Source organism: Cnephaeus nilssonii, assembly GCF_951640355.1.
Source record: "Cnephaeus nilssonii genome assembly, chromosome: 14".
Classification (NCBI taxonomy): Eukaryota; Metazoa; Chordata; class Mammalia; order Chiroptera; family Vespertilionidae; genus Cnephaeus; species Cnephaeus nilssonii.
In genome coordinates, this window is record NC_137085.1 from 26,994,617 (window position 1) to 27,020,934 (window position 26,318).

General features: G+C 50.8%; 1 protein-coding gene across 3 annotated transcripts in view; it reads right to left on the bottom strand.

Annotated features, from left to right (window-relative positions):
* The window catches only part of TMOD1 (tropomodulin 1), a 73,271-nt gene extending 47,532 nt beyond the window's left edge, over positions 1-25,739 (bottom strand). The window contains exons 1-2 of one of the 3 annotated variants that reach the window (XM_079790564.1): positions 25,656-25,739; positions 8,975-9,142 (exon numbers count right to left, since the gene is read on the bottom strand). In XM_079790564.1, the coding sequence (XP_079646690.1) occupies positions 8,975-9,094 (120 nt within the window). In that variant the 5' untranslated portion in view covers positions 9,095-9,142; positions 25,656-25,739. Of the gene's footprint in view, positions 1-8,974; positions 9,143-13,152; positions 13,268-25,655 lie in introns of those variants that run through there. The other 2 variants (XM_079790565.1, XM_079790566.1) reach the window with 2 other exon arrangements.
* Positions 25,740-26,318: the final 579 nt, after the last annotated feature.

Consider the following 26,318-nt stretch of genomic DNA (forward strand, 5'->3'; position numbering starts at 1 on the left):
ACCCCTACTAACTCCTCTCACTGCTCCTTAGAGCTTTTGGCAAAGCACAACATCAGTCCACAAAACTGCAAACCCAAATGGTCCCTAATAGCATGTCTCTCCTACTTCAGTAATAAAAACACTCCACTCTTTTAACTGAGCACACGGACACTCAGATTAAAAACTGTATTTCCAAGGCTCCCTTGCAGCTAAGCTGAACCATGCATGAAACTAAGTTCCTGTCAAAGATATGAGAAGTGCCCAGTGGCAATGTCCATTAACCTCCCTTAAAACAGGCACTTGAATAATGGCTTTTCTCCTTTCCTTTTCTTTTTGCCCTGTTCCTCTATTGCAATGCCCGGAATGCAGTGGTCATGGGAGGCCTACAGTCCAATCGAATGTCCAAATGTGGTTTGTTTGGTCTATGTGTTTGAATGAGCTGCCAAAATTTCAAAATAGGAAACTTGTTACATAAAAATTCAGATTTCCAGTATCTCTTGATGTCAACAATTGGTGAAACTGAGTATTAAGTGTCCTTTAGTCAAACACAAACTCCCGTTTGCCTCAGTCCCCACCACTCCCTGTTGCAGTGATGGTGAACCTATGACACGTGTGTCAGCACTGACACGCATAGCCATTTCTGATGACACACGGCCGCATGCCGAGGATGAAACATTTGCTGCTCCTGAGGATGAAACATTTGCGACTAGAGTCTTGGAGTTAGTTTTTTCCTCAAAGTGACACACTACCCGAGTTATGCTCAGTTTTTTGGCGAAGTTTGACACACCAAGCTCAAAAGGTTGCCCATCACTGCCCTATTGTCTCTGACATAGAGACTAAGAAGCAGTGGCCATTTACCACTGGCTTTGTTGTTGCTTTTCTTCCTGGAAGGTTAAGTAAAAAATTTCTTAGGTACACATCTCTTTCAAGAGTGGAAAAGTAAAAGATGACCCAAACTGGTCCATCTTCCTTCCTTCAGGTTTATTACCTCCCTGATGTTGTGGGTGTTTGGTTTGCTGCCCCTCAAATAGAAAGTGTTCACTAGAGTGGGAGAGATGGGGAAGAAACTGCAAGGGTGGGGGAGACTGGGTTTAAACTTTATCTATAGTGATTATTTTTCTTTTTACGGGTGATTTGAATCAAATAAGATAAAAAAAATTTATATTTGTTAAATTTGGATGATGGAAATATTAGTATTTGGATGATGGAAATATCTGTACTCTCCTATATGTTTAGAATGTTTCCTATTAAAAATGTCACAATCAAAAAGGAAACGGCCCAGCATCCTCTGTGGCAGGTGCTGTGCTGGAGGCTTGGCGGGGCTGGTGTCGGGAAAGCTTTGCAAGGGAGGGGCGGGAGGTTCAGCCTTGAAAAATGAAAGGATTCCATCTTGAATGAAGGGTTCCAGGTCCAAGAAGTCCCCCAGTAAGCAAGCGGCAGCAGAGAGGAGGGAGGTGGAGGGAAAAGGAGGGCGTTCTGGGGAGGTCGGAGAGCAGTGAGGGGGAGGTGGTCATGAGGTCAGAAGACAGAGGCAGGGTGGGGACACACGGACACCTGGCTCCACTCACCCGCAGTTTCCCCCACCCCAGGCCCATCCTTGGCTCTGTGAACAGCCCGCAGTGTTTCTAAGGATATGTGCCTATTTTTAGAACAGAGATTTATTTCTTTCTATTTCAACTGTTTACTTCTGTCCCAGGCTTGTGAATCTGCCGGTTTGTGTTACAAGAGAGAATCATGGCCCTGTGGATCAAACTTGGCGGCTTCCTTCGTGGCCAAGAGGGTCCTCCGGCTTACAGGTCCCAATCTGGGCGTGAGTAGGGAGGATGCCACTCTGTTTTGGAGTCTGGTGGGAAGCCCTGTGGTGGCGCAGGAGTCCCAGGCTCTCATCTCGGCTCTGCGGCCGACGCGCTGTGTGACCTTGAACAAGCCCCGTCCCCTCTCTGGGCTTCAGGGTTGTTCTTGCTTTGAGTTTTCATCACTGAAATGGTCCTGACAACACTTCCCTCACAGGATGGTATGAGGTCTGATGGGATCCATGAAACACCAAGTACATGACACGTGTCCAAGAGGGACTCCTGAGATCAGGGGTTCTTTACCTGTTGTATGTATGTATATGCCGGCTGGGGAAGGGAGGGTTAGGTAGTCCCTAAGAGTGTTTCTAGCTCTGAGATTCTCCAGTCCTAGGTTTTCTCCTCCATCATTTCTTCCTATAGTTCATGGCCCCTTTTCTCTGAACTCTTGATACACCGTGGGCCAAGGAGGGCAGGGCTGCTGAATGTGGTCTATCACTGACGAGCTGTGTGATTCTGGGCATCCACTTCCTTATCTTAGGATGGTGCTAACCCCAGCCTGTGAGCATCCACCTCCTGGGATCCTTGCAGAAGTTTTATGTGATGGTCCCCACAGCACATGGAGCGCAGCACCTGGCATGCAAGACGACCTCAGGAGAGAACAACAGTCCTTACTGCTACTATTGCTATTACTACTTCCGGCTTTGCAGGGGCCTGTCATTTTCCACGGCAGTTTCTGTGGTTATAACGTGTCACAGATTCCCAATGGCTGTCTTCAAAGTCAACTCTTAGGACCCAATTTCTCTACAAGGCTGGAATTATCTCTACCATCTTCTCTCCTGCAAATATTTTGATTTTTTTTTACTGAAATACTAGTACTTTAAAAAATATTTTCTTTCCCCTAAAGCCTCATTAACAAGCAATATTTGTAATGAAAGTCTTTGTGTTGGTGCTTTCCTTCTTCTCTTGAGATTAATATTTATAGTAACAATAACATAACTTCAAAGGACATCGAATTGTGAAAAACAAGTTGCTGGTAATGCGCAGGCCCCTCCCACACGTGTGCACAGCAGGCGGTGGGGAACAGCCCAGGCTACCCGGTCAGGCCCACCGAGTCTGGAACCCCAGCACCACCTGTGTTGCATCCTGGGCAGGTTACTTCATCTCTCTAAGCCTCAGTTTCCCCATATTTAAAATGGGGCTGATAACAAAACCTCTCGGAGGACTAAAGGAGATAATCCACGCGGGGCTTTGCCCACGGCATACCCAGGAAATGTTAACTACCAGGTGACCCTCTAGAAACGTGCGCGCTTGCCACTCCGGAACGTCTTCATGCATTGCCGGTTCTCCCCGCTGCCTGGTCCAAGGGCAATCTGAACCGAGGAGTTGGCTCAGCTTCAGAGCAGCATCCACTTAACTCCAGAGAGATGAGAAAGGGCAGATCCTCTTGGGGAATTGGTCAGCAGCGGATACTTTTAGCACATGGAGCATTCCTCTCCCGTGGGAGTCCAAGTGCAACAATCTCATGATAAGCTCGAGTTTTTCCAGGCCGCAGAGAGATAGAAAGCTTCGGGGACTTTTTTCTTTTTTTCTTCTTCCAAACGTACACAAGTCTAGAGTCCTCTGCTGCAAGCATAGCTGCTTTCCAACTCCGAGTACTCTACTCTGTCACATGACACTGGGGCTTAACAATTGCATCATTGAAAACATAACCCCCTGAAGCCTGTGCTGAATTCAGTAACAGGACTGCCAGGACTTATCGGGGTGATCACGTCCTAAGTTATATAAATGTCTATTTACTATGTTGTACACCTGAAACTAACATTATATTGTATATCAACTGCAGTTGAAAAAAATTAAAGACGGCCAGCAACTGCTCATAAAATCATGGATGGTTACAAAAAGAATTGTAACTATGGGTGGTGATGGATGTTAGACTTATTGGGGTGATTATTTTGTAATATATACAAGTATTGAGTCATTATGTTGTGGACCTAAAACGAATGTTATATATCAATTTCAACTCAATTTTTAAAAGAAAAGGAAGAGAAAGGCATGGATGCTGAGAGCTGGAGGGGTGTCCGAGGGCCTGGGGCTGGCTGCAGCCACTCTGCAGAGAGGAAGACAGACTCCAAGAGGGGCCAGCACGTGCCTACATTGGAAACAAAGCCAGGAGTGAACATGAACGTCTGCGTCTCAGGTTGTCTCCAGGAAGAGAGGAAGATGACTACACAGCACCGTCCCCAACGACAGACCAGAGCACATCCGTGGCTCGCACTGCCTCCCTGGAGGCTCCCATGAAGCTTTCTGGTGGTGCGGCTACGATGTGAACTCTTAGAACAGTGTCAGGGCTCAGCCACTGTCTGGGTTTGGGATGTGAACAAGTTACTTCACCTCTCAGTTTTCTTTTCTTTTTTAAAAAAATGTATCTTTATTTATTTCAGAGAGGAAGGGAGAGAGAGAAACATCAATGATGAGAGAGAATCACTGATCAGCTGCCTCCTGCACGCCCCCTACTGGGGATCAAGCCCGAAACCCAGGCATGTGCCCTTGGTTGGAATCAAACCCGGGACCCTTCAGTCCACAGGTCGACACTCTATCCACTGAGCCAAACCAGCTAGGGCACCTCTCAGTTTTATATATATATACATATACATGTATATATGTATATATATATATATATATATATATATATATATATATATATATATATATATTGATTGGGCGGAGACAGAGAAGGGTTTGTTGTTCCACTTATTTTTGCATTCATTGATTTTTGTATGTGCCTTGTCCAGGGATGGAACCTGCAACCTTGGTGTATTGGGACGATACTCTTACCAACTGAGCTACCCAGCCAGGGCCTTCTCTCACTTTCTTGTCTGTAAGGGGATAATAGTGGAGTCTGCATTGTAGGATGATGATGGTTGAATGATTTCATATTTTCAAAGTGCTAAAAACAGTGTCTGCACATAGAAAATGCCATATGAGCACTTGTGAAACAAAAATTAAAACAGGAGGATATTGTTCTAAGAGTTCACATCGTAGTTGCGCCGCTAAGAGCATAACAGAGAAGACAGCGGCCTGGGTCTGGCCTGGTTCTGTGTGGACGTGTGACTGAGAGCAAGTTCCTCTCCCTCGCTGGGCTCAGCTCCTGCTCTGCAAGTGGGAGGGCTGGACACCTGCTGGCCCCTGTGCCCATCCGGGCCAGCCGGCTCCGATGTCTCTCACGCTCGGTCCGCATACCTTCGGCCGCTCCCCGTGCTGTGATTGCGGAACCTGGGCCAAGGGCGGGTGAAATGTGAGCTGGAATCTTCGTGCTCTCAGAAGGGAGGGAGGCCCACTAGATCTTTTCAAAACTCACATACTGACTTGCAAATCAGGTAACAGAGACACTCCGTGAAGGGCCCGATTGTACGGCCGGGACAAAAAACCCACTGGCCTCGGTTATCTCCTCTCCTCTCTCTGATTTCTCTTTTCTTTTCCTTGAGCTTAGAGAGAAAGGGGTCTTTGAAAACGTTCGTTTCGAAACCACAGGTCTCAAATTGCCCAACCTACTCCTCAATCCAAATACACAGCCACCTTCCTCCCTAGGAGAAATCTGAGCCCCCGCGCCTGGTCCTGTGACACCAGGCGCAGCGTCAGCTCTCGGAGCCCCAGGGTCTCCATCCCTCCAGGGGACACAAGCACCCCTTCCTGCAAATCCCCTGGGAGAAGGGCTCCGGGGAGCTGACTGTGTGGGCGGTACAGAGGCCCTGGGGACCTGCTGCTGGGGCAGGGGCACTGTGGGAGCTCTCTGCCGGTCTCCAGGTGAAACAGAGCTCCCAGCTGGAAATCCAGCAGTCCCTGGGGGCTTACCCTGGGTTCTGAGAGGGCTCCTCCACCTGTCCCCTGCCCACTCCCAGCTCTGATGCTTGCCTCTGGCCCTGTCATCATCTGCCCGATTTGCAGTCACAGCCTAATCGAACCTCCTTCTCATGCAACGGCTCAGGGCAACTCCCACAGCCCCGAAGGCCAGAGGCCCCAGGCCTTGAGGTCCCCCCAGGGGTGGGGTGTCTGCGCTTCACTCTGGGGACAGCAAAGATTCTGCAGTATGTCGGGAGGGTTGTGGAGAGGGGCAGGAGCCCTTTCTTGTTGTCAGAAAAGAACTCTGCGACCACAGGCTTGGCAGGACAACAGGGCTCCCACGTGAGCCCCTTCCACCTCTCCCTCGTCTCCCTGCATCTGGCATCTCCGCTGGCCCATCTGTCCTGATCCTAAGACAGCAAGCCCACCAAACCCTCCACAGAGACATACTGAGACTCCCTGCCCCTCGATCCCTTCTGTACAAGACCCTGTGCTCACGGCCTTCACTCCGCCCAGAATTCTTTGTTTTTATTCTTGACTTAGAAAAAACCCACGGCCCAGTTCCAATATCGCCTGTTCTGTGAAGCCTCCCGCCAGTAAGGATTAGTCCTCTCCCTGAGCTCCTGTCTGCTCCCATTTAGAACGGAGTTTATATGACATCTGCTGCCCACGGGACTGAGCGCCTGCGGGACAGAATGCCCGCCAGGCTCCCCTGTCAGCAGCCGGCACAGGGCCTGGCGCCTGGCGGGTAACCGAGCCATGTTCACTGCGTTGACTACAAGTAGCACATCCCCCTTTGTTCTCACTTTTTAAAGCTGTTTGTTCTTGCAGCAATGATCTAGGGTAGAATTAGAACAGAATAATTGTATAGCAACGAAGCTGGAAGCTTGTTGGTTTCTTGCCCTCATCACTAGTTTTTACTGAAACCCAGGCTAAGAGGGAGCCATGGTGCAGGCCAACAATGCTGCCTTCTAATCAACTTGAGCAAGTTCATCAGGGGAACCAACTCCTCACAGCTGGCCGGGGGGCCGGGAATAGCAAGATGACAGTGTGCTGCTGGCGGAAGTTGTCAATCCATGGGGCCTGCGAACCAGGGCCCTAGTCAAGGATTCTAGGTTTCTAGAAAGAAGCCACTTAATCAAATCTGGAGGCAAGACCAGGTTATAAGCTCAGGGACGCTTGGCCCTGAAAGGGACCAACCAATTCCATCATTTTATGGGTGGGGACACTAAGGCCTAGGCAAGGACAGCAACTGGTTCAAGGCCACATGGAGTAAGAGACAGGGCCAGGGTTGGAACCGGGACACCTAACCTTTAGTCCAGTGATGGGCAACCTTTTGAGCTTGGTGTGTCAAACTTCGCCAAAAAACTGAGCATAACTCGGGTAGTGTGTCACTTTAAGGAAAAAACTGACTTGCAAATCAGGTAACACATTATTTCGCAAATGTTTCATCCTCAGGAGCAGCAAATGTTTCATCCTCGGCGCGGCCGCGTGTCATCAGAAATGGCTACGCGTGTCAGTGCTGACACGTGTGTCATAGGTTCGCCATCACTGCTCTAGTCCCTCATTTTTCCTGCTAACTTACTGCCTCTACACAAGCTGGGATTACTTGAGGGTTAGTGGAATGGTACACAAGTGTTCTTCTTTTATGGATCACTATTAAACTACAGTTGAGCAATGACAAGTTTTTTTAAAAAGGTGTAAAATGTCCCATTTTTAATATAAAAATATAGCAAATGGAAAGTTCACTAAATTCAGTAACATTCATTATCTTCCTTCTCCTTGCTGGATGTTGACCTGCGTACCTGAGATAGAGATGTGGAATGAAAGGCCCCTGCTAGCTAGTAGGCCTTCTAGGAATCCTCCCTGACCCTGCTCACGGCTCCACGGTGCCTGGCCAAACCACAGACATAACCAGGGAGCCGTTCACCTTTTGATGCTGTGATTCTAACATCAGAGGCAAATTCTGAGCATCAAACACACTTAAGTGTGCTGGCTATGAAATGCAATGATAAAAACATCTAACAAGTGAAAGACTCTTCTAGTCCTTTATTTCTTGGTTAACTTATTGCATGACTCATGCTCCCCCCACCATCCTGCAGCAGCTGCCTGGATGCACCAGTGGAACGGGCTTTTGCAGACTCGGGGGCCGTGCTAGCTAGGTGGCAATCTTTGCAGGGCTGGGCCCCAGTTCTCGAGGAGTCTGCATGTGCTCCGTCTCAGTGTCCAACACATGGAGCTGCTTCTCCCATAGCCAGGATCCACAGGTCCAGCAATCAGGGTAGAAATGGGAGTGGCGCCGCTCACTACTACCCCTAGTGACTCACTGGCAAAATGTTCACTTCCTGTTCCTGTGACCTTATGCTCTGCTGGCCTACAGGTCTTAGTTCAGGACTTAGTTCCAAAGGGAAAAATGCTTCCTCCCAGAGACACAACGATTCCATTGGACTAGAAGTTAAGACTGATGCCCGGCCACTTTGGGCTCCTCATACCTCTGAGCAATAGGCCGAGAAGGAGTTTCTGTATTGGCTGGGGTGATGGATCCTAATTACCAAGAGGAAACTGGACTGCTGCTCCACAGTGCGGGTAAGGAAGCATATGTCTGCAGTAGGAGGTTGCTTAGGGCTTTCTTAGTATTAATCACAATGCCCCGTGATTACAGTCAATGGAAAACTACAACCAATCCAGGCAGGACCACTAATGGCTCAGACCTTCAGGGATAAAGGCGTGGGTCACCTAACCAGGCAAGGAACTGTGACCAGCTAGGTGCTTGCCAAAGGCAAAGGGAATACAGAATGGGTAGTGGAAGAAGGTAGTAGTTATAAATACCAGCTATAACCATGTGTATTTCCTTATTTTGTTGTGAATATGTTTGCAGGTGTGTGTGTGTGTTTTCTTTGTTTTCTTTCCCCTTAGTTTCTAATCTTGATTTTATTCTGTAGCATCTAAGTATTGTTCATTTACATCATAGTACTTAAGTTACGGGTTATAAAGAAGAGCAGAACTGAAACACTGGGTCTCCTCCTGGCTCTCAAGCATGCCAGCATTTGGAATAAAACTATACCATTCACTCTCTTATGTGTCCAGCTTGCTGACTGCAGACCTTGGGACTTGCCAGCCGCCATAATTGTGTGAGCCAATTTCTCATCATAAATCTCTTTCTCTATGTATTTACGTCCTATTGGTTCTGTTAGAGAACCCTGATGAATACAACACACACACACACACACCTGCAAAGGCAATGTTATTCCAATGCAATGGCCATGAAGGAAAGTGGAAGTGATAGCACCTGTCCCTCCCGCAGGTGGTCATGGTGGCTGTCCCTGTGCCTGTGACAACGTGGTCCCCTAGTGCCTACTCACATCAGGGTCCAGCTCATCCAGCTCGTTTTCCAGGGTCCTCAGCTCGTCCTCTGTTAGGGCTCCGAGGATTTCATCCTCATCCAGGTCGCGGTATTTCTCTAGTTCTCGTCTGTACGACATCGTGAAGCACTTGCCTTTGTCTTCTGGGTTTCCGTGCTGAAATAAGACCTACCAGGAAGAGAAAGATCTTAGAAAGACCCTTCTTGGATCTGCTCTCAGGGAAAATAAATGCTTGTCATTCACATGGTGGCCTGGGCACGTCTTACGAATCGTCAGGATAATGATACTATAGTGGGATACTGCACTAACTTGGACTAATTCCATAATAAAACCATGCAAGGTGAAAATTTTATTACCTGAGGGCAGGTAATTTAATGAATCCTAATTAATTGCACTGGCATGACCACTAATTATGAGTAACTGGTTATTATAAATGGCTTATGAGTGCCTGAAAACTATTTTATTCTTCAGGTAGTTTAAATACTTTTCTGTATAATCCTCCACCCTTCATCCCACACCCCGACGGAAAACTCGAACGCTGGGAACTCTGCCGAAGCTGTTCTTAACAGGGTGGGAGTGTCAGTGGTTAACTGAGCACCTGCTTCCTGCAGGCCCTTCACCTAGAATGTCTCATCCAATCCTCACAAGAAACGGCCAGCAGTAATGTTAACTCTTACTACCATGTGTCAACTCATGCCTCAGGCAATTCATAAGGATTTCCTAATTTCATCTCTGAGGTAGGAATTAGCCGTTATCTCCATTTTGCAGGCGAGGATATTGAGCTTAGAGAGGTTGAGGGACTCCCAGAAACCACGACACGGTGAAGCAGCAGAACCAGCATTGGAAGCCGGGTCCGCGGGCTTTCCCTGCACACTGCTCTAGCCGTTGTACTCCAACACCTTCTTCATAGAATCGCCCAAGTCCTGTGCCTCCTGCAGACCCTTCATATTCCTCCTGAGGGAGCTGGCTCAGAGGGGCAGGGAGATGGTCCAGGGCCCTTGCAGATATAATTAGTTTAGATGAGGTCATGGTGAGGAAGGGTGGGCCTCTAACCCAACATGGCTGTGTCCTTAGAAAAAGAGGAAATGTGGGCAGCCAGGCCTGCAGGGAGACACCATGTGAAGATGATAAAGGCAGAGATCAGGGTGATGCTTCCACAAGCCAAGGACACCAACGATGGCCAGCAAAACCCCAGAAGCTGGAACGAGGCTGGGACAGATGCTCACAGCCTTTGGAAGGAACCAACCTTACCGATACCTTGATCTTGAACTTCTAGCCTCTAGAACTTTGAGACAATAAATGTCTGTTATTTAAGCCACTCAGTATGTGGTACTTTGTTATGGCAGCCCTAGCAAGCGTATACAGTCGGTATCACCTTCTTCACAGCAGTTTGTGTTTTTAGATGCCCCCACCCCATGCAAACAAACGAAACCCATGGCTCATCTGTGACATGACTGATGGAATTTTCCAGAGAGAAACAAAAACCAGGGAAAGACAACCAACGAATCAATCAAAAAGGTGGTATTAACTGTTAATTAAAAACAACTGAAGCAGTTAAAAATAAACTAAAACTGAAGTTCACTAAGCTAACAGAAATGTCTCCATTTCAGAAGGCAGAGATACGCATTATTAATGTGGGCTTGTGCATGTGTGGGCATATTTGTAGAAGAAATCCAAGTGTGTGACAGCTGGCTTGATAAGAAAGATCTAGCTTCCCAAATACAGAAAACCCCAGCACATCCTTTTCTCTAAGAATGGCTCGCTTGGCCTGACGTCTTCCTCTGACCAGACCCCAAGAATGCAATGTTCAGGCCATAAATACGCCCCCCTCCCCCCCATTCATTTCTATTTACTTCCAAAGAAAGCAGAAGCAGCTGACAATGTTCTGGTATAGACGAAAAAATCCTTCCTGAAGGCTCTCAGAGAATAACCTAATTTGGCTTTTCCTAAGTGGAGCCAGGAGAGGTCTCCATCCCGGGACCAAGAAGAACCCTTGTCAAGGGCTTAGAATCTTCCAGAACCAACTCATAGAGCTACCTCTGAACGAGTGTCTCTTTCGTGGGTTGCAAAACACGTTTTTGGTGCTCAAACAGGTTTGGGTTACATGAGTTTCCACAGGACTCTGGGCTGCAGGACTTCCAAAAAATTCTGGTATGTTCCACACACTGAATGTCTCCAAGAGGGGCGGGTTGCAAGCAGAATTTCCCGTCCTTTTGACCAGGAAAACATGTCTCTGAAGAACTGCTCCTGGAATTGGGCTCTCGTGAAACGAAGTTGGGAAAACAGCCTCGGACTCACCTCTGGGGCACGAGAGAGGAGCCACTCAGACTCACACAGGGAGGGACAGAGGGGCAGGACCAGCGAGGGCAGGTTTGGCTCAGGAGCTGGCTTGTTATCTTTGCCAGCTGATTCATTTTCTAGATAATTTGCATGACAATCCTTAAAAAAGTCATGGACAGACACTGAAGAGAGAGGAACCAGGAAGAAGGAACAGGGGAGAGAGGAATCTATATCAAAGCCAGCTTGGAAAAAAGGAACGGGGAGGGAGCAGGAGGAGAGAAGGAGGTGGGACCTCCAGGGCGGCCGTCCTGAGGGAGGCCGTCATTCAATTTCCTGAGGATCCAGTCTCGCTCTTAGCACACACAAGAAAGCTAACAATCCACTTACACACTCCGCGGTGCTGTTGAATTAAAAAAATCCTATTTCAGAGGATTTTAAAAGGCTCTTTCTATTGTCAAGTGTCCTGTGAATATTACAGAGTGATGAGGCATGGCGTTAGATAAGCTGAGAGGCACGGAGAACTCCAAAGGTAAACTTTGAAGCTCTGAGCTTCAAGCCACACTCATCCACTTGGCTCCCAGGCATGGTTTCTCTCTCTAAAGCGAGACTCCTCCTGTGGTCGATGTCGGGGAACTGGAGGTGGGGAAGGGCAGGGATGAGAAGGGGGTGAAATCCTGTGCTACTAGAGCCCACTGCAGGCTGAGCCTTACAATACGGCTTGGAAGAGATGGTATGTTATAGCTGTTACCTTTTGCACTCGGATGTCGAGTGTGACTCGACACGGTTAGCATTGGTAGCAGGAATCGAGAAAAAAGCAAGCGAGTGCAAAGGGTTAATAAAAGGCCTCTGTCTCCTAAGAAAAGAGTGGTCATGGATGGACACAGGCCTGAGGTTCCGAAGACTTTGGTAGGCGTAAGAGTTGTGGTAACTCCCCAGGGTACCCTCACGGGGTTCCTCTCCTCCCGGTCTCCGTTTGCTCACCTGTAAAGTGAGCATCAGTGGACTGGGAAATTCTGCATGTATTGCAGCAAGTTGCGACTCACGGGCCTGGGTGTCTTTATCTATATAGTGGGAGGGTAAGAGTACTCCCCCCGAGGGTGTTGTGAGGAGTAACTGGCAACAAGCAAAGGAGGCATAAAGCTGGGGCTGGTGCATGGGCAACACAGGCTCACACTGGGAGCCCTTGTTGTGAGGCTGCTGCTGGAGTTGCCCAGGCCCAACCCTGCTCCCCTTGCACATCATCAGAGTCGGTTCCCTCAGGTAGGCCTGTGTCTCACTCGTCCTCACGTCCCGGAGTCCAGCCCTGTGCCTGGCGAACGTCCTAGTAGGGAAGGAGCACATTTGGGTTTTGGTCTCACAAGTGTCCTTGGAACTTTGGGCAAGTCCCTTCTCTTCCTGGATCCTCTCTTTTCCCACCTTTAAAACGGAAAGGTGTGACCAGGTCTTGGAGGGCAGGGAGCCCGAGAGGGGGAGGGAGCGGGAGGAAGAGGGAGGAAGAGGGTGATGAAGCTGCCAGGGCCCCCAGCATGGCCGGCCGAAGCAGAACAGTGCCTGCTGCCTGCTTCCTAAACCGGGTCCTGAGGAAGAGGGGTGAGAGAAGGGAGGGGCAGCTCAATAAATGTAACACCCATTTAAAAACTTAAGTCTTTCAAAGCCGGTGTGTATATCACACGAACAGCGCGTCTGGCCGCCCTGCTTCTCAGCAGCCTTAAGCTGCTGCTGCTGCTGCTAAATATGAAAAAAACAATTTACAAGCTGTGCCAGGAAATAAAACTGGGCGGGATGGGCAGTAAAAACGAACGGGTCAAGGGCTGAGGCCATCCATCAGCGGCTTCAGAAAGGAGAGGTCGGAGACAGGGACGCTCCTGGAGAACCAAATAAGCCTTTAAATCTCTCACCGAAGTGGGTCCTGTCACTTCTGCTAATGGCTTCTCCAGCCTCCGCCCCTGTGGGAACGCTTAGAGGAGGCGCTGGAGCAGCATCTTGATTTATGGCATACACTTCCCTGAGGTCAGGAGGAGCTGAGTCACAAGTTCAAATGAATATTTTCCACTTATACCATCTTCTTATTTCAGCCACAGTGAACATCTGAATAGTGGGCGAAGAAGGAGTGATTAACAAAGTTGTTTTCATACCCCATCTCCTCCTGTCTTTGTCTCTTCTATTTTGGAAGACACTTGGTTGTTGTTTTTAATCCTCACTCAAGGATATGTTTTTATTGCTTTTATTGAGAGAGAGGTAAGGAGGGAGGGAGGAAGGGAAGGAGAGAGAGAGAGAGAGAGAGAGAGAGAGAGAGAGAGAGAGAGAGAGAGAGAGAGAGATGTGAAAGAGAAATATTAATCAGTTACCAACCGGGGATTGAACCCACAACCTCACTTGCTTGATGCCCTGACCAGGAATCAAACCCGCAACCTTTCAGTGTATGGACTGAAGCTCCAACCAACCAAACCACACCGGCCAGAGCTGGAAGACCATTGGCTAGAGGGTAATGCCATGCGCCCTCACCACTGAAGTCTGTGCCTCTCTCTTCCAGGGGCTTCAGGAACACACCGTGCCTGAGAGTCCCTATTCCTTTTGAAGGAGCTGTCTCCCCCAAGCCCTCCTCAAGGGGCACCTATGAGGGGCAGCCATGCTTTATATCTTCACCCCCACCCCCAGCAGATTGGACAGAACAGGTGCCTGATTCACGTGAATGACCTGTGAGGTGGCCTGGGGCCAGAAAAAGGATGAGTTGGGTGACTATGAGCTCCTTTTGTATTCATTTCCCGGGGCTGCCCTAAGACCACAAACCAGATGGCTTACACAGCAGCCCTTTAGGTCTCTCAGTTCTGGAGGGTAGAAGTCCAAAATCTAGGTGCTGGCAGGGCTGGTTCCTTCTGAGAGCTCAGAGGGCAACTGTGTTCCATGCCTCTCTCCCTGCTCGGGGAGCCTCCGGCTTGCGCTGGCCGTCTCCCAGTTCTGTACGTGTCTGTGTCCAAATGTCTCCTTTCTATAAAGACACCAGTCCTATTAGACTAAGGCCTTTCCTCATGACCTTATCTGAACTTGATCATCTACAAAGACCCTATTCCCAAATAAGGTCACATTTATAGGTAGAACTTTTGGAGGGGGATAATTCAACCCATCATAGCACTGAACTGGGACATAAAGAGAGAATAAGGCAGGTGGTAGGGGAAGCTGGGAGTGAAGAGAGGTGAACGTGTGAGAGCGGAGGCCATGAGGTAAGAGACGTGTGGGGAGTGAGAGTCTTCAAGGGGGCGGTTGTGTGAATTCAGGGGCTGAGAGAGATGGAGAACATGGTGTCCCCAGAAGTGCCCAGTCCCTGCCCTCTCAGGCCTGCATAGCTATGGCTCCTGTTGGGTTCCTGAGGCCCCTGTCCTCCCACAGTCCTGAGGAGGCCCACCCCTCCAAGCACTCCGGTACCGTGAATGAGTCCCTGCTCCTTCCAGCCAAACAAGAGGAGAGCTCAGACTCTCACCCTCTGCTTCCCTCCTTCTCAGTCTCCTTGATGACGGATTCTTCCTGCCCAGCTGTTCCCCTGGGCTCTGCCCTCTTCTCACTTCTCACACTCCCCCGGGCTTCTTATCTCCCATGTGAGGTCTGTTACCAGAGATAAGCTGATGACTCAGATGGTCTCTCTCCAGCTCAGGCTCCCTGCTGGGCATGTCTCCTGGCGTCCCTCAGGCTTCAGTGCCTGACCCTGGGCATGGCCCACCTCTCCTCCACCACCATCTCCTCACCTGGGTGATGGCACCTCTGCCGTCCATCCGTCACCCAGGCCGGACACCTGGGTCAGCCTGCATGCTCCCCTTCCCACTCCTGAGCTCTGGTAGGTCCCCACGCCTGTCAATCCTCTCTCTCCCTCTTTCTCTCTCTGTCTCTGTCTTTATCTTTTTTGAACGTTATAGTTCTTTTTCAACTGTGGTAAAACATATGTAACATAAAATGTTAATGATTTTAAGTGTAAATTTCTGTAGCATTCATATTGTTGCGCAACCATCACCACCAGTCATCTCCCCAACTGAAACTCTGTCCCCATTGAGCACCAACTCCCACCCTCCTCCACCCCCACTCCCAGCCCCTTGCAACCACCGTTCTACTTTCTGACTACTCTACGTGCCTCGCCTGAGCGGAATCAGGCATTATTTGTCCTTTTGGACCAGAATCCCACCTCTTCCACGGCCTTTCTGTCCGCCCTTCCTCTCCGGGTCATGGGGCTTGCCTCTTTAAATCTACGTTATTACAACAGCTTCCCAAACGGTCTCCCTGCCTCCATCCTCCTACCTTCCTGTCCAGATGATCTTTGTGAAAAGCAATTCTGATACTGCTCCCAAGCTCAAAGCCAACTTCAACAGCCCCCGTTATGTCAGACAGCACACTCCCCAGCCTGGGGTTTGAAGCCATCCCAGACCGATCATCCCTGAGCACCCTGGAGTTTCAGTCCTTTAGGCTGTGCTCCGCGTCCTTTCAGCCTGGGGCCCCCGCCTCCACACAGTCTGAAGTCCTACCAAGTCCTCAGAGCACCGCCTCTCCACACGGCACCCCCAGCCTCCGCATCGGTGCACGTGGCCTCTCCCCACACTCGCCGCTGCAGCCCTCTGAAGGCAGCGCTGCCCCATCTTGCGGAGGAGACTGTGGCTCCCACCCCGCTCAGCCCCCAGGCGGGGTGGGCAAGGGCAGCAATCACCTCTGACCTGCTCCCATCTCGGTGCGCAGCCCTGGCCTGGCTCCGAGTCAAGGCACCACGACTGCAGATCAGCCAGGAGCATAGTCCTGGGACAGTCCCCCCGGAGCAGGGTGGACACGCCTATTCTATCCCAGGCCAGAGACCCACAGGGAAGGTAGTAAATTGGCCTCGACTGGGGCCGGTGGGCGTGGGTAGGTGTGAAAGGGGTAGATAGCGGGTAATGGAAGCTTTTGGGGGGAGGGGGCTTCCTCAATTTTACATTTTAAAACACTTAAAATGCGATGCAGTGATTATACCAACAACCACTCCAATGAGCAGAGACCCCTGCAGCTTATGAAACCACCACCACTCTCAGGCCTGCAGATTCAGGTGCCCTGTAACGTGGGTGTGTTGTCACCATGATGCCATCCGGACGGACAGGGAGAGGGAGACAGCCGGACGGAGAGGGCCCAGCTCTCCCAGCCCCCTGGGTCCCAATCCCCTGCCTTCCCGCTTCCCCAGGGAGCTCTGCGTGAGGCCTGAGCCGCTCCCCTGCCCTGCTGCTTCTCCCAAACACGGCTGGTTATGGAACTGGCCAGGACCAGTGCAAAATAAGACCGTGGGGTCCTTTGTTCAAAAATGGGGGGAAAGTGCTATTAAAGGTGCTGAGACATCAAGTTTTTCCTTTCTCTCCTGGTCTCTCTCTTGATCTATCATGGTGTTTTTAAAATGTATCCTTTAATGTCACTATCTACATACATAGGTGCCCACGTGCTACATCTCAGAGCAACTCACACCAAGTCCAGTGGCTGCCAGTTGAGCCAGCATCTCCACTTCCCATAGGCCACTGCAACACATGGAGTGGGGCGATCCTACGTGCCTGGATCAGGGTAGATAAGAGGCTTGCCTCCAGAGTTGCCAGCTGAATGCAATGGGGAGGGGGTGTGCAGAGAGCCCCAATGGAAGCTGGGTGGGGGTGGGGAAGAGAGGCTAGTGGGACCTGGAGGTGACGGAGGTGAGGCAGCTGGAGTGCCAGGAAGCAGAGAGGCAGCAGGAGGTGGGTCCCCCTGTGAGCCAAGGCTCCAAGCACTGGTGCATCCGCCGTTGTCCATGGGGCCTCATTTAAAAACAGAAACCCAAAGGTCAAATGAAGAATTCAAGAAAGCATCTGCAGAGCATTTAACCAAGCACGGGTTAAATGAGAAAAGGGCTCTGCACAACCGCACAGCCTACGCCCCTCTTCCCAGGACACACGCCTTGAAGGCCCCAGGACCCCTGTCCCCTGGATCTATAGGAAGCTGGGCCACCTACAATGGTGGCAGAAGGCGCTCAGGTGGGAGTAGAGCTGGTTACAAGTCCTGACTTTGGTTGAGGACTTGCTGTGTGACCTCAAGCAAGTGGCTATACCTCTCTGGATCTCAGTTTCCACAACCTAACTGAGTATTTATTGAGGACCTACCTACTTTGCGCAGTGTGGGCTTTTGTGGGAGAAACAGAAATTGGTAAGAGAGTCCCCAGCCTGTAGGAAGCTTACAGTTAAGGATCCCTGGGGTAATGTCAATTGCGTCGTCTCTTCATCCACTACCCTCAGAGGCGGGGCAAGCTGGGTCATTAGCTCCACTTTGCCAATGAGCCTCCTGCAGGGTCAGCCTGGTACAAGGTAAAAGCTTGCACTAGGGTCCTGCAGAGCTGGGCTAAAACCCTGCCCTGGCTCTCACTGGCTTGGCAGACTCCGGCATGTCACTCATTGTTTCACGGATTTGTTTGGAAAGTGAGGGCACAACAGGTACCTCCCAAGGGTGCTCTGAAGGGGAAATGAGGTAAAGGATGATGCGGTTCAGCTTGCTGGTTTTTATGCCCCTGCCTCAGTCCCACGAAGTACCAGCCCAACAAGCCAGCCCCGCAAGCCCTAGATGGGCTGAACAGCCATGGAAAGATCTGGGGGTTCTCAAGTGACTGTCCCCCCAAATGTAGGTCAACAGTGTGAGGCCTCGGTCCCAAGAGTCAGGGTGCTATCTCTGCTGCATGAATGAAAGTACAGTGGCCACAGCAGGGGTGATGATGGCCTTGCTGGGCTTCAGGCTGGAGCTCAGCTCTGGGCTCCTACTTTCCATTGGAGAGCTGTTCTGTTTTTTCTTTTTTAATAAGGAATTGGTTTTATTAATTATCAGCCAAGTGTGCAAATCTTAAGGGGACAGCTGACTGAATTTTCCCATAGGCATACACCTATGTAAACACCACTCAGATGAAGCTATAGGACATTTTCAGCTTTCTCACACCCCCTTCCCAACGCATCTCCCGAAATGGTAACTACTATTCTGACTTTTAAAACCATAGATGAGCTTTGTCTGTTTTTGAATATCACATAACTGGGAAAGTACAGCGGGTATGTGGCCACTGGGAGTTGACAAGATGAGATTTAAGGCCTGTCAAGACCTGCTTCTATTATGAAAACCATGTTTGGGGCCACTGAGTGGACAGAATGGGGACTCAGAGACCAGCAGTCTTTAAAAGACTGTTCTCGGGCCTGTGTGCATTTATTTTCCTAGCTGATCTCATTCTCTTAGTCACATGGGAAAGCACCTTCTGAAAAACCCGAGAAGCTGAACACAGTGACTCCATCTCTCTCTGCAGTTGCTACCAGCTCCCTCCCAGGGCACCCTGAGCCTTGAAGGTCCACAGGTCCGTCAACGATGTCCAAAGGGTGACGTGAGAAAGGCCCAGTGTGTGTTTATTTCGCATCTCTTGAGGTCATCACGGTGCCTGAGTCACTGCATCAGTCACTGTGGGTAACAGGGTTCCAGGAAATGACTTTGAAATCATCTCTCTGCCCCCATTGCCCTGCCCCCCCGCCCTGCGAACCACGCCACTCTCCATTCTCTGGCTTCTTCTCCCACCTCTCTTCAACTTCCCTAGTTCAGGCCACTGTGCCCTCCCATCAACCCCTGTCTCTTCTGTGTCGTCTCTCTCCACACCGGCTTAAAGGGGGTAAATGTCTTAATACAAATGGGAGAGGTCGTCAGAGTTCTGCCATCAGAGATATCCTCTCAGTGAAACCCCCACCCCAAGACGGAAAGCTACTTGAGGGCAAGTATCTCTGTCTCCCACGGCCCAACACAAAGCCCTGTACCGCTCAGGGGCTGAAGGCAGGTTAGTTGAATAAATGAATGCTAATTCGTTTTGACAGTCATAAGTCAAAACCACTGGCAGATAAAAACTGGCTTGTAGAGAAACTTGTGGAGCTCACTCCTGTTCTTGTTGTCCATTTTACAAGCACAAACTTTATCACCTTGCCTCATACCTTTATGAAGAGTGGTTTTATATTTTCTGAAAAACCCATGTGAAAATTAGCACCAACAATGCCAAAAGGCAAATGGCAAATCAGGGAAAAGATATTTGCTGCACATTGAACAAAAGGGTTAATTTGTTTAATAGTCAAAGAAAGAGATAGATAGATAGATAGATAGATAGATAGATAGATAGATAGGAAACAGCCCAGCAAAAATTTAGGAAGAGGAAAGAAACAGGCAATTCACATAAGAACACAAATGGCTAATAAGCCTATGAACAGATATGAAGCCTACTCTTAACTATAGAAAAGTCAATTGAGAAATGAGACATCATGGGAAAGCTGGGTCATTAGCTCCACTTTGCCAATGAGCCTCCTACCGGATTGACAAAGATAAAAGCCCTAGACCTTCCAGTGTTCCCAAGAGTGGAGGAGACCAGCGCTCTCACACAGAAGAGATTACATTGGTGTACTACCCTCTGTCAAGACAAGTTAAGCCATATCTATCAAAATGCACCCAACCCTTGACTCAGCAATTCCACTTCTAAAAATTTATCCTACCCGTTTACTCACTGAATAAAGGGAGGCAAGATGAATTGGCACGTGCCCCACTGCATGCCCCTCCCACCAATCACATGCTCCATCCTAGTGTTCCATCACGTGTCTGACCACAGGTGGAGGCGGGGGCACGTGTTGCACCTGTTCCGTGCACCTCCCCATGTGCCCCATCATGTTCTGCGTGCCCGCGTGTGCTACATTTAAAACAAACCAAGAAAAACAAAACAAAGAACAGAAAGAGACTCTGATTTTGAGTCAGGGCTTAACGGAATTCTTTTATAGACTTTAATAAGAACACTATCTAAATGCAACAGCCAAGGGAAAACTTTGGGGTAACTGGCGCTCATTTTGGTGCTCACAGTATGAATGTGTATGCAGGGTGAGCATCACATTACTAGGTGTTTGTTAAAGCTTATTGGGAATTATTAAGCTTCTTACTTAATAAGCTTATTAGAGCTCATCAGAAACAAGGAGCTTATTAGAAATTCAGAATCTCAGGTCCCTCCCAGGCCTACTGAGCCCAGAACCTGCATTTTAATGAGATTCTGAGTGACCCAACCCCTAGAGAAGCACTAGTATAGAACACAAGTTTTGGTAAACTCTCATTTCTCAAGTTTACCAAACCCTGGAGAGCAATTTGTTTCTTCTGGAATATACACCCAACTGGATGACCTGGAACAATTCTTATTGGGGTTCACTGTTCTATCTACAAAAATGGAGTAATAAGACCTGTCCTTCCTCCTTACGGTAATACCGAGTTTCAAATGAGATAATGGATTTGTCCTACTTACTGTGATGAGGTTGACAGGGGCTGCAGAGTCAGAGGGACCAGAATAGGTGTGGTTTCTGCCCTCATGGCCTCGATGGCTTGGTGGGATGGGAAAACACGTGTAGATGCTGGGCGATATTGTGTGACTATCATAGTTATCACAGGGCTTTCCTATGCTTACTCTTTAATTAATTAATTAATTAATTCAGTGGTCAGTCTTTTATTAAAGTACAAAATGCACACTGGCTGGGTGGCTCAGTTGATTGAAGCATTGTCCCATACATCAAAAGGTTATGGGTTTAATTCCTGGTCAGGGCACATACCTAGGTTGTGGGTCCAATCCCTGTTTGGGATGCATATGGGAGGCAACAGATCAATATTTCTCTCTCATATCGCTGTTTCTCTCTCTCTCTCTCTCTCTCTCTCTCTCTCTCTCTCTTCCTCTCTCTAAACATATCCTCTGGTAAGGATTGTAGGGAAGGGGAAAAAGAAAGAAAAAAAACACACAAAGAGCTCTGAGCAGAAATAAATGAGCCATAAACTCTATCCTCAAGGAACTATTAGTCTAGTCAAAGATAAGGATGTAGGTGGATGATTCCACTTACAGCACACTATGCGGATTCTCTGAGGTCTATTCAGGGGGCTGTGGGAGCACAGATGAGGCAATGGGAGCTTGGCTTTAAAGGGTAATTACAAGTTCACCATGTTCAGAAGGGAGAGATCAGCATTCCAGGCAGAAGGAACAGCAGGGACAAAGGCAGCGAGGTATGAAGGCGTGTATGCTTGCACCATGACAAGAATTTATGGCAGTGCCAAGAGATGATTTTGGGGCCAGGTCTTAGATGATCCTGGTGTTCAATGCTAAGGGATCTGGTAGGAAATGGGGAGCCAGGTCTTAGATGATCCTGGTGTTCGATGCTAAGGGATCTGGTAGGAAATGGGGAGCCCCCAGAGGGAGGGGAACAACACAGTCATAGCTACATTTCACAAAGACCTTTCACAGCAGCATAGAAGGAAAAACTTGAGGTGGGAAGACTTTACAGAGTCTCTGACAATGATTCAGGGGAGAGATGGCAAAGTAATGGATTGGGGTAGTGATGGGGATATAGAAATGAATAGGAGAGGTATCGAGGAAGGTAGAATTGGCAGGATTTTTGGCCAAAGGAATGGGGTGGCAAAGGGAAGGGAGGTTTCTGGCTGGGCGTCTGGGTGAATGGTGTTACCGTTGACCAAGAGGGGGGACCCAGAGGAGGACTGGGTGATGATGAACCTGCGTCTGGGCCTGTTGGTGGTGAAGTGCCTTTGGGATGTTTTATTGGCTTGCTCCAATTGGCAGGAGTCACAGGAGAGCAGTCCTGCCTGGGAACATGAACTTGGGAGTTGTTAGTTTATAGGGGCGCTTGGAGCCATACAGTGCATGGGATTCTAGGAGGGTGTGGAGTGAAAAGAGAATAGGGTTGAGAGTGGCACCAGCATTTAAGAACGGGCAGGAGAGATGAGCCCACGAAGGAGGCTGAGTGAGGCCAAGAGGCATTTCTGCTTCCCCGGTTCCCATGGGCATGGAGAGTGAACACCCAGTGGCCACAACTCATCACCCACCAGAATCATCCCCAGGAATGCCCTGGGGTCACCACCCTAGGAGTTCCAGAGTGACGAGAGGCTCGGACTAAGGACCTTGAGAAGGAGAGCTGAGACAGGACACATGGACCGGACATGCCTCCCCATCCCTCCCACGTTTCTCCTCATGCACAGTAATGTCCAGTCCTTTCACAAATCTGTTTTTCTCTGAGAAAAAATCAAGAGGATGTAAGAAGAGAGGAAATAAAATAAATGCTTGAGTTTGTTTAGTTTTTTAGATCAGACATGGACCTAGCACCTCCTAACATCAAAGAAAAACCTCCCAGACTTGTCCAAGGTTGACTCCAATGAGCTCTTTCTTTCATTATCATTAAGAGCAAAGAGAGCCAGGTCCTGTCATGATTAACCAAAGGTGGATTTCACAAACAAAACAAAGAGAGGAAATGGCCCCTGGATCATGCCATTGGATTCGTGTTTTGCTGCAGAAACAGGTCTGTGGCTTTAAACTGGTCATGTCTCCTAGCAGCCAAATAATTGATCTATTTGGTGTTCTGGCTTTAAGCAAAAAGTGAACTGGCCTCTTTAGAAATGTTGGCAGCTTGGCTGGTCCATTAGTAAGACCGAAAAATCAAAACATTAACTGGAAAAGGCCATTATGACTGGGCTGAGCCGGAGTCATCAATAGATGATGTCATTTCAGAAATAAGCAAGCCAATGTCACGAGGCCCCTGGGCAGAGTCAAACTACCCTTCATGGCCCATCAGCACCCTCCTTTGCAGATAGTGAAGTCTTCCAAGGAGAATCTGAGCCAGAAATAAATGGGCCTCACTTTACCCTTCCTTTGCTCAGCTTGATTCTAGAGCCTGTGTGACATCCAGCAGGTTATTAAGGAAGGTCCTCAGTCCGCCCATGTGCATACCCCTTAGATTCTCTTTCCCCCCTCTTCCTCTCTCCTGGTCCTTCTCTGTCTCTTCTCACACACCTCATCCCAGGAACACCTGCCTCTCCTCTGTGCCCTGTCTCCCTCTCCTAATACCTTCCCTCTCCCTTCCTTTCTCATCCAGGCTTTTAGAAAGGGTAGTAGGCTGTCTCCACCTCTTCAGCTCCCATTAGCTCCTGCCTCTTCCCCTCACTGACACTAATAACATTACTGCAGGTGCCAAGCACTGGGCTGAGGGCTTTCCCTGCATCATCGCCCTTAATTCCCACAGCAACCCCTATGAAATGGGTGCTATTGTTATCCCATTGTACAGAGGAGAAAACTGAGGATTAGATGGACAGGCAGGCTCACTAGCCCCTGTAAGGCAGTAGCAGATCCCACTTTTTAAGCCTCTGCACTGCCTTGGCCAAAGTCACCCAGGACTGCCTGCCAGCCCAGGTGGCCCCTTCTCAGTCCTCATCTCCTCTGTCCTGGTGCAGCAACTGGTACTGCCAACCCCTCTCCTACCTGGGCTCTTGGGAAGCCACTTTCCCCCACGCTTTCCCTCCGCTTCACAGAGGGGGTTCCCCCAGATTTCATCCCCGCACTTCACTCTTCTCACGTTAAAAAGTCTTCCAGGAAACTCCAAGCCCTGTTGATTCCAGGCCCACTAGAGACCATCTTGCCGGCCTCCTCATTGCACACGGTCAGTCTGAGTGAGTGGCAGAGCTGGGGCTGGAGCCAGGTGACCTAACCTCCAGGCAAGTCCACTTTTCCTTACTCAGAGCGGCCACCACCTCCTCCCTGCTTTTGTTTGTTTGTTTTTGTGGGTTTTTTGCTGAGCAGTAGCAAGCAGCCCTCCCCTGGAGGAGGGAGAAGGTGAGAGACCCTGATAAGGTGGGCGGAGGCTATTTTTAGAGGGCGCTGGCTTTCCACTTAGTCTGGGAGAAACTCGAGGGTCAAGACAGTCAAACACGGGTTTGAAAGGCTGGCTCATTAAAGGGAATTAAGACACAGAAGCCGCAGCCTCTGCGTTCCTTGCTTTCACTCTGTGCCTGTTTGCTGTGTGGCTGGAACTGATGAGAACCTATTTGCCTCCATTTCCCCTTAATTCTACCCGTGAGGCTCTGAGATGGCACTTAGAGAAAATATATAACCAAGTAAAGTAGGAACAAAAATGAAACTTCAGGAGGAAGGTGCTGTTGTCCAAGCAAGAAAAAGTCCTGGACAGCAGCAGATCAAAGAAGAGGGGGCCTTGGCGGGGTGCTCCCTGATCCCCAACACCTGTCTCAGCAGCAGAGGGGTCAGGAAAGAACTGAGAAAGGCTGGTGGGGGCCGCAGGCCTGGCGGGCCCATCGGCGCGTGACCTTGAGCAGGGGGCTCTGCGGCCCTTCACGAACAAAATGGCTGTCACCCCGGGGAGAATTCCAGATGGGGATTTTTGGGGTGCTCCCGCTGAGGGCCCAGGACTTTGGCTAGGGTCTAGTTCTGTGATTAGGGTGCGGACGTGCTTGGGCCGGGTCATCTCCAAAAGTCTGAGAGGGCACTGGTGGAGGCCCAGCGCCGGGTCCTAGCAGCAGAAGCGGTGGGGGTGGGGGATGTGCCCGCCCGGCTTGGAGACCAGACCGATCATAATTAGGGCACCTGGGGCCAGGGGGCCGCTGGACCGGAGCCTCCGGGCCTGCCCAGCTCTTTGGGTCCAAAGCTTTTGGAGTCACAGGCGGCTTTGCGAAGCTGATAGCTGTTACCCAGCACGATGCCGTCCTCACCGCGGGGCGCCCTTCTCCGGCGGGTGTGCGGCCCAGGCTAGCTCTCCCGGGGGCCCTCGTAGGTCCCGGAATCCGACCCGAGTTGGAGGGACCGCCAGAGTTCCCGGTCTCCGAACCCCTGCGCCCTGTGCCCCCGGGGCCCCGGGCAGGGGCAGGGGAACAGGTTGGGGGAGCGCCGTGGTCAAGAGCATGTCCTGCTGCTCCCACGGCCCCGGCTCCCCGCTTCATCCCGGGAACCGAATCCCGCCCCTACAAATGGGGAAACCGAGTCCCAGAGAACGGAGAGGGCTTGCCAGGGCTACCCAGTGAGTTGGCAACAACCAGGGGCTCCTGCCTCCACGCTCCCTCCCGGTCCACCTGGGCGCGCGCATCGTGGCGCTTCAAACCGCTTCGCCTCCCGCAGTTTGGGGAACTTTTCCTGCCACAGACAGGCGCAGCCCGAACCCGGGTTCCACGCCCACCCAAGCCCCCTCTCGCACCCCAAACTGTCGGGAGCACGTCGGCGCGGGCGCGGGCGGGCACCTGGAGCCCAGCAGGGGAGGCCCCCGAGCCCGCGCGGCTCTCCGCTCCCGGTACGGATGCGGCGCCGCGGTGCCGGGAGGAGGGCGCCCGGGCAGGGCCACCCGCGCCGGCGGGGCGGACCGGGGCGTCGGACTCCGGCCCCCCGGCCCCGGGCTCCCCGGCCGCGGAGGCAACCCGAGGCGGCAGCTATTTATAGAGGAAGCCACGCTCAGTCCCTCTTGGCGGCGGCGGCGACAGCTGAATATTTTGCCCAGATATGGCTGGGGCCCCGGCGCGGGGGCAGGGAGCCCCGCGGGCGCGAGGGGGACCCCTGCCCGGGTGGGGGGCTTACCGGGCTGTAGAGCTGCGGGGGACGGCGCGGGCGCGGGCGGCGGGCTGGCTGGCAGCGGGCGAGCGGAGCGCGGGGCTGGACGAACTCCCGTGCGGCCGGGGGCGGGCGGGCGGGCGCTACGCTCGGGGGTGGAAGCAGGGGCGGGCCGGCTCCGCGCAGTCACCGCGCCCCGCCCCGCCCGCCGCCCTCTCCCTCCTTATCTCTCCTCCACTCGGGGGCGCCGCGGCCCGGGGAGCGACACCCGGCGGGCGGCCTGGGCAGGGGCCGGCCGAGGGGAGGCTTGGCTCTGGGTGCAGCGCACTCCGGAGTCTCGGGTTCCCACTGGTCCCAGGAGGAGTAACAGTGGTGGTAGGTCATCTGGGAAAAGGGGGGCGGATTCTCGGTCCTGCCGGTCTAGGAAGGGTCTTGGATGGTGCAAAGCCAGCCCACCAGCTGCTGCACCTTCACCTCCTTCCACGGAAGCAACGCCCCTCCACCTGACTAGCAGCCCCGCGGGAACGCTTGCTTTTCGGTTCCCCAGTTGAGAGTCTTGTCTCTCTACTGAGAGAACGGAGGGTCCACAACAAAACAAGTCCCACGTTCTTAAAAGGCTAATATGTTTTCCAGAACAAACCACTTAAACCCAACAAACTAAGTGTTTTAAGTTTTAAAATGGCTCATAGA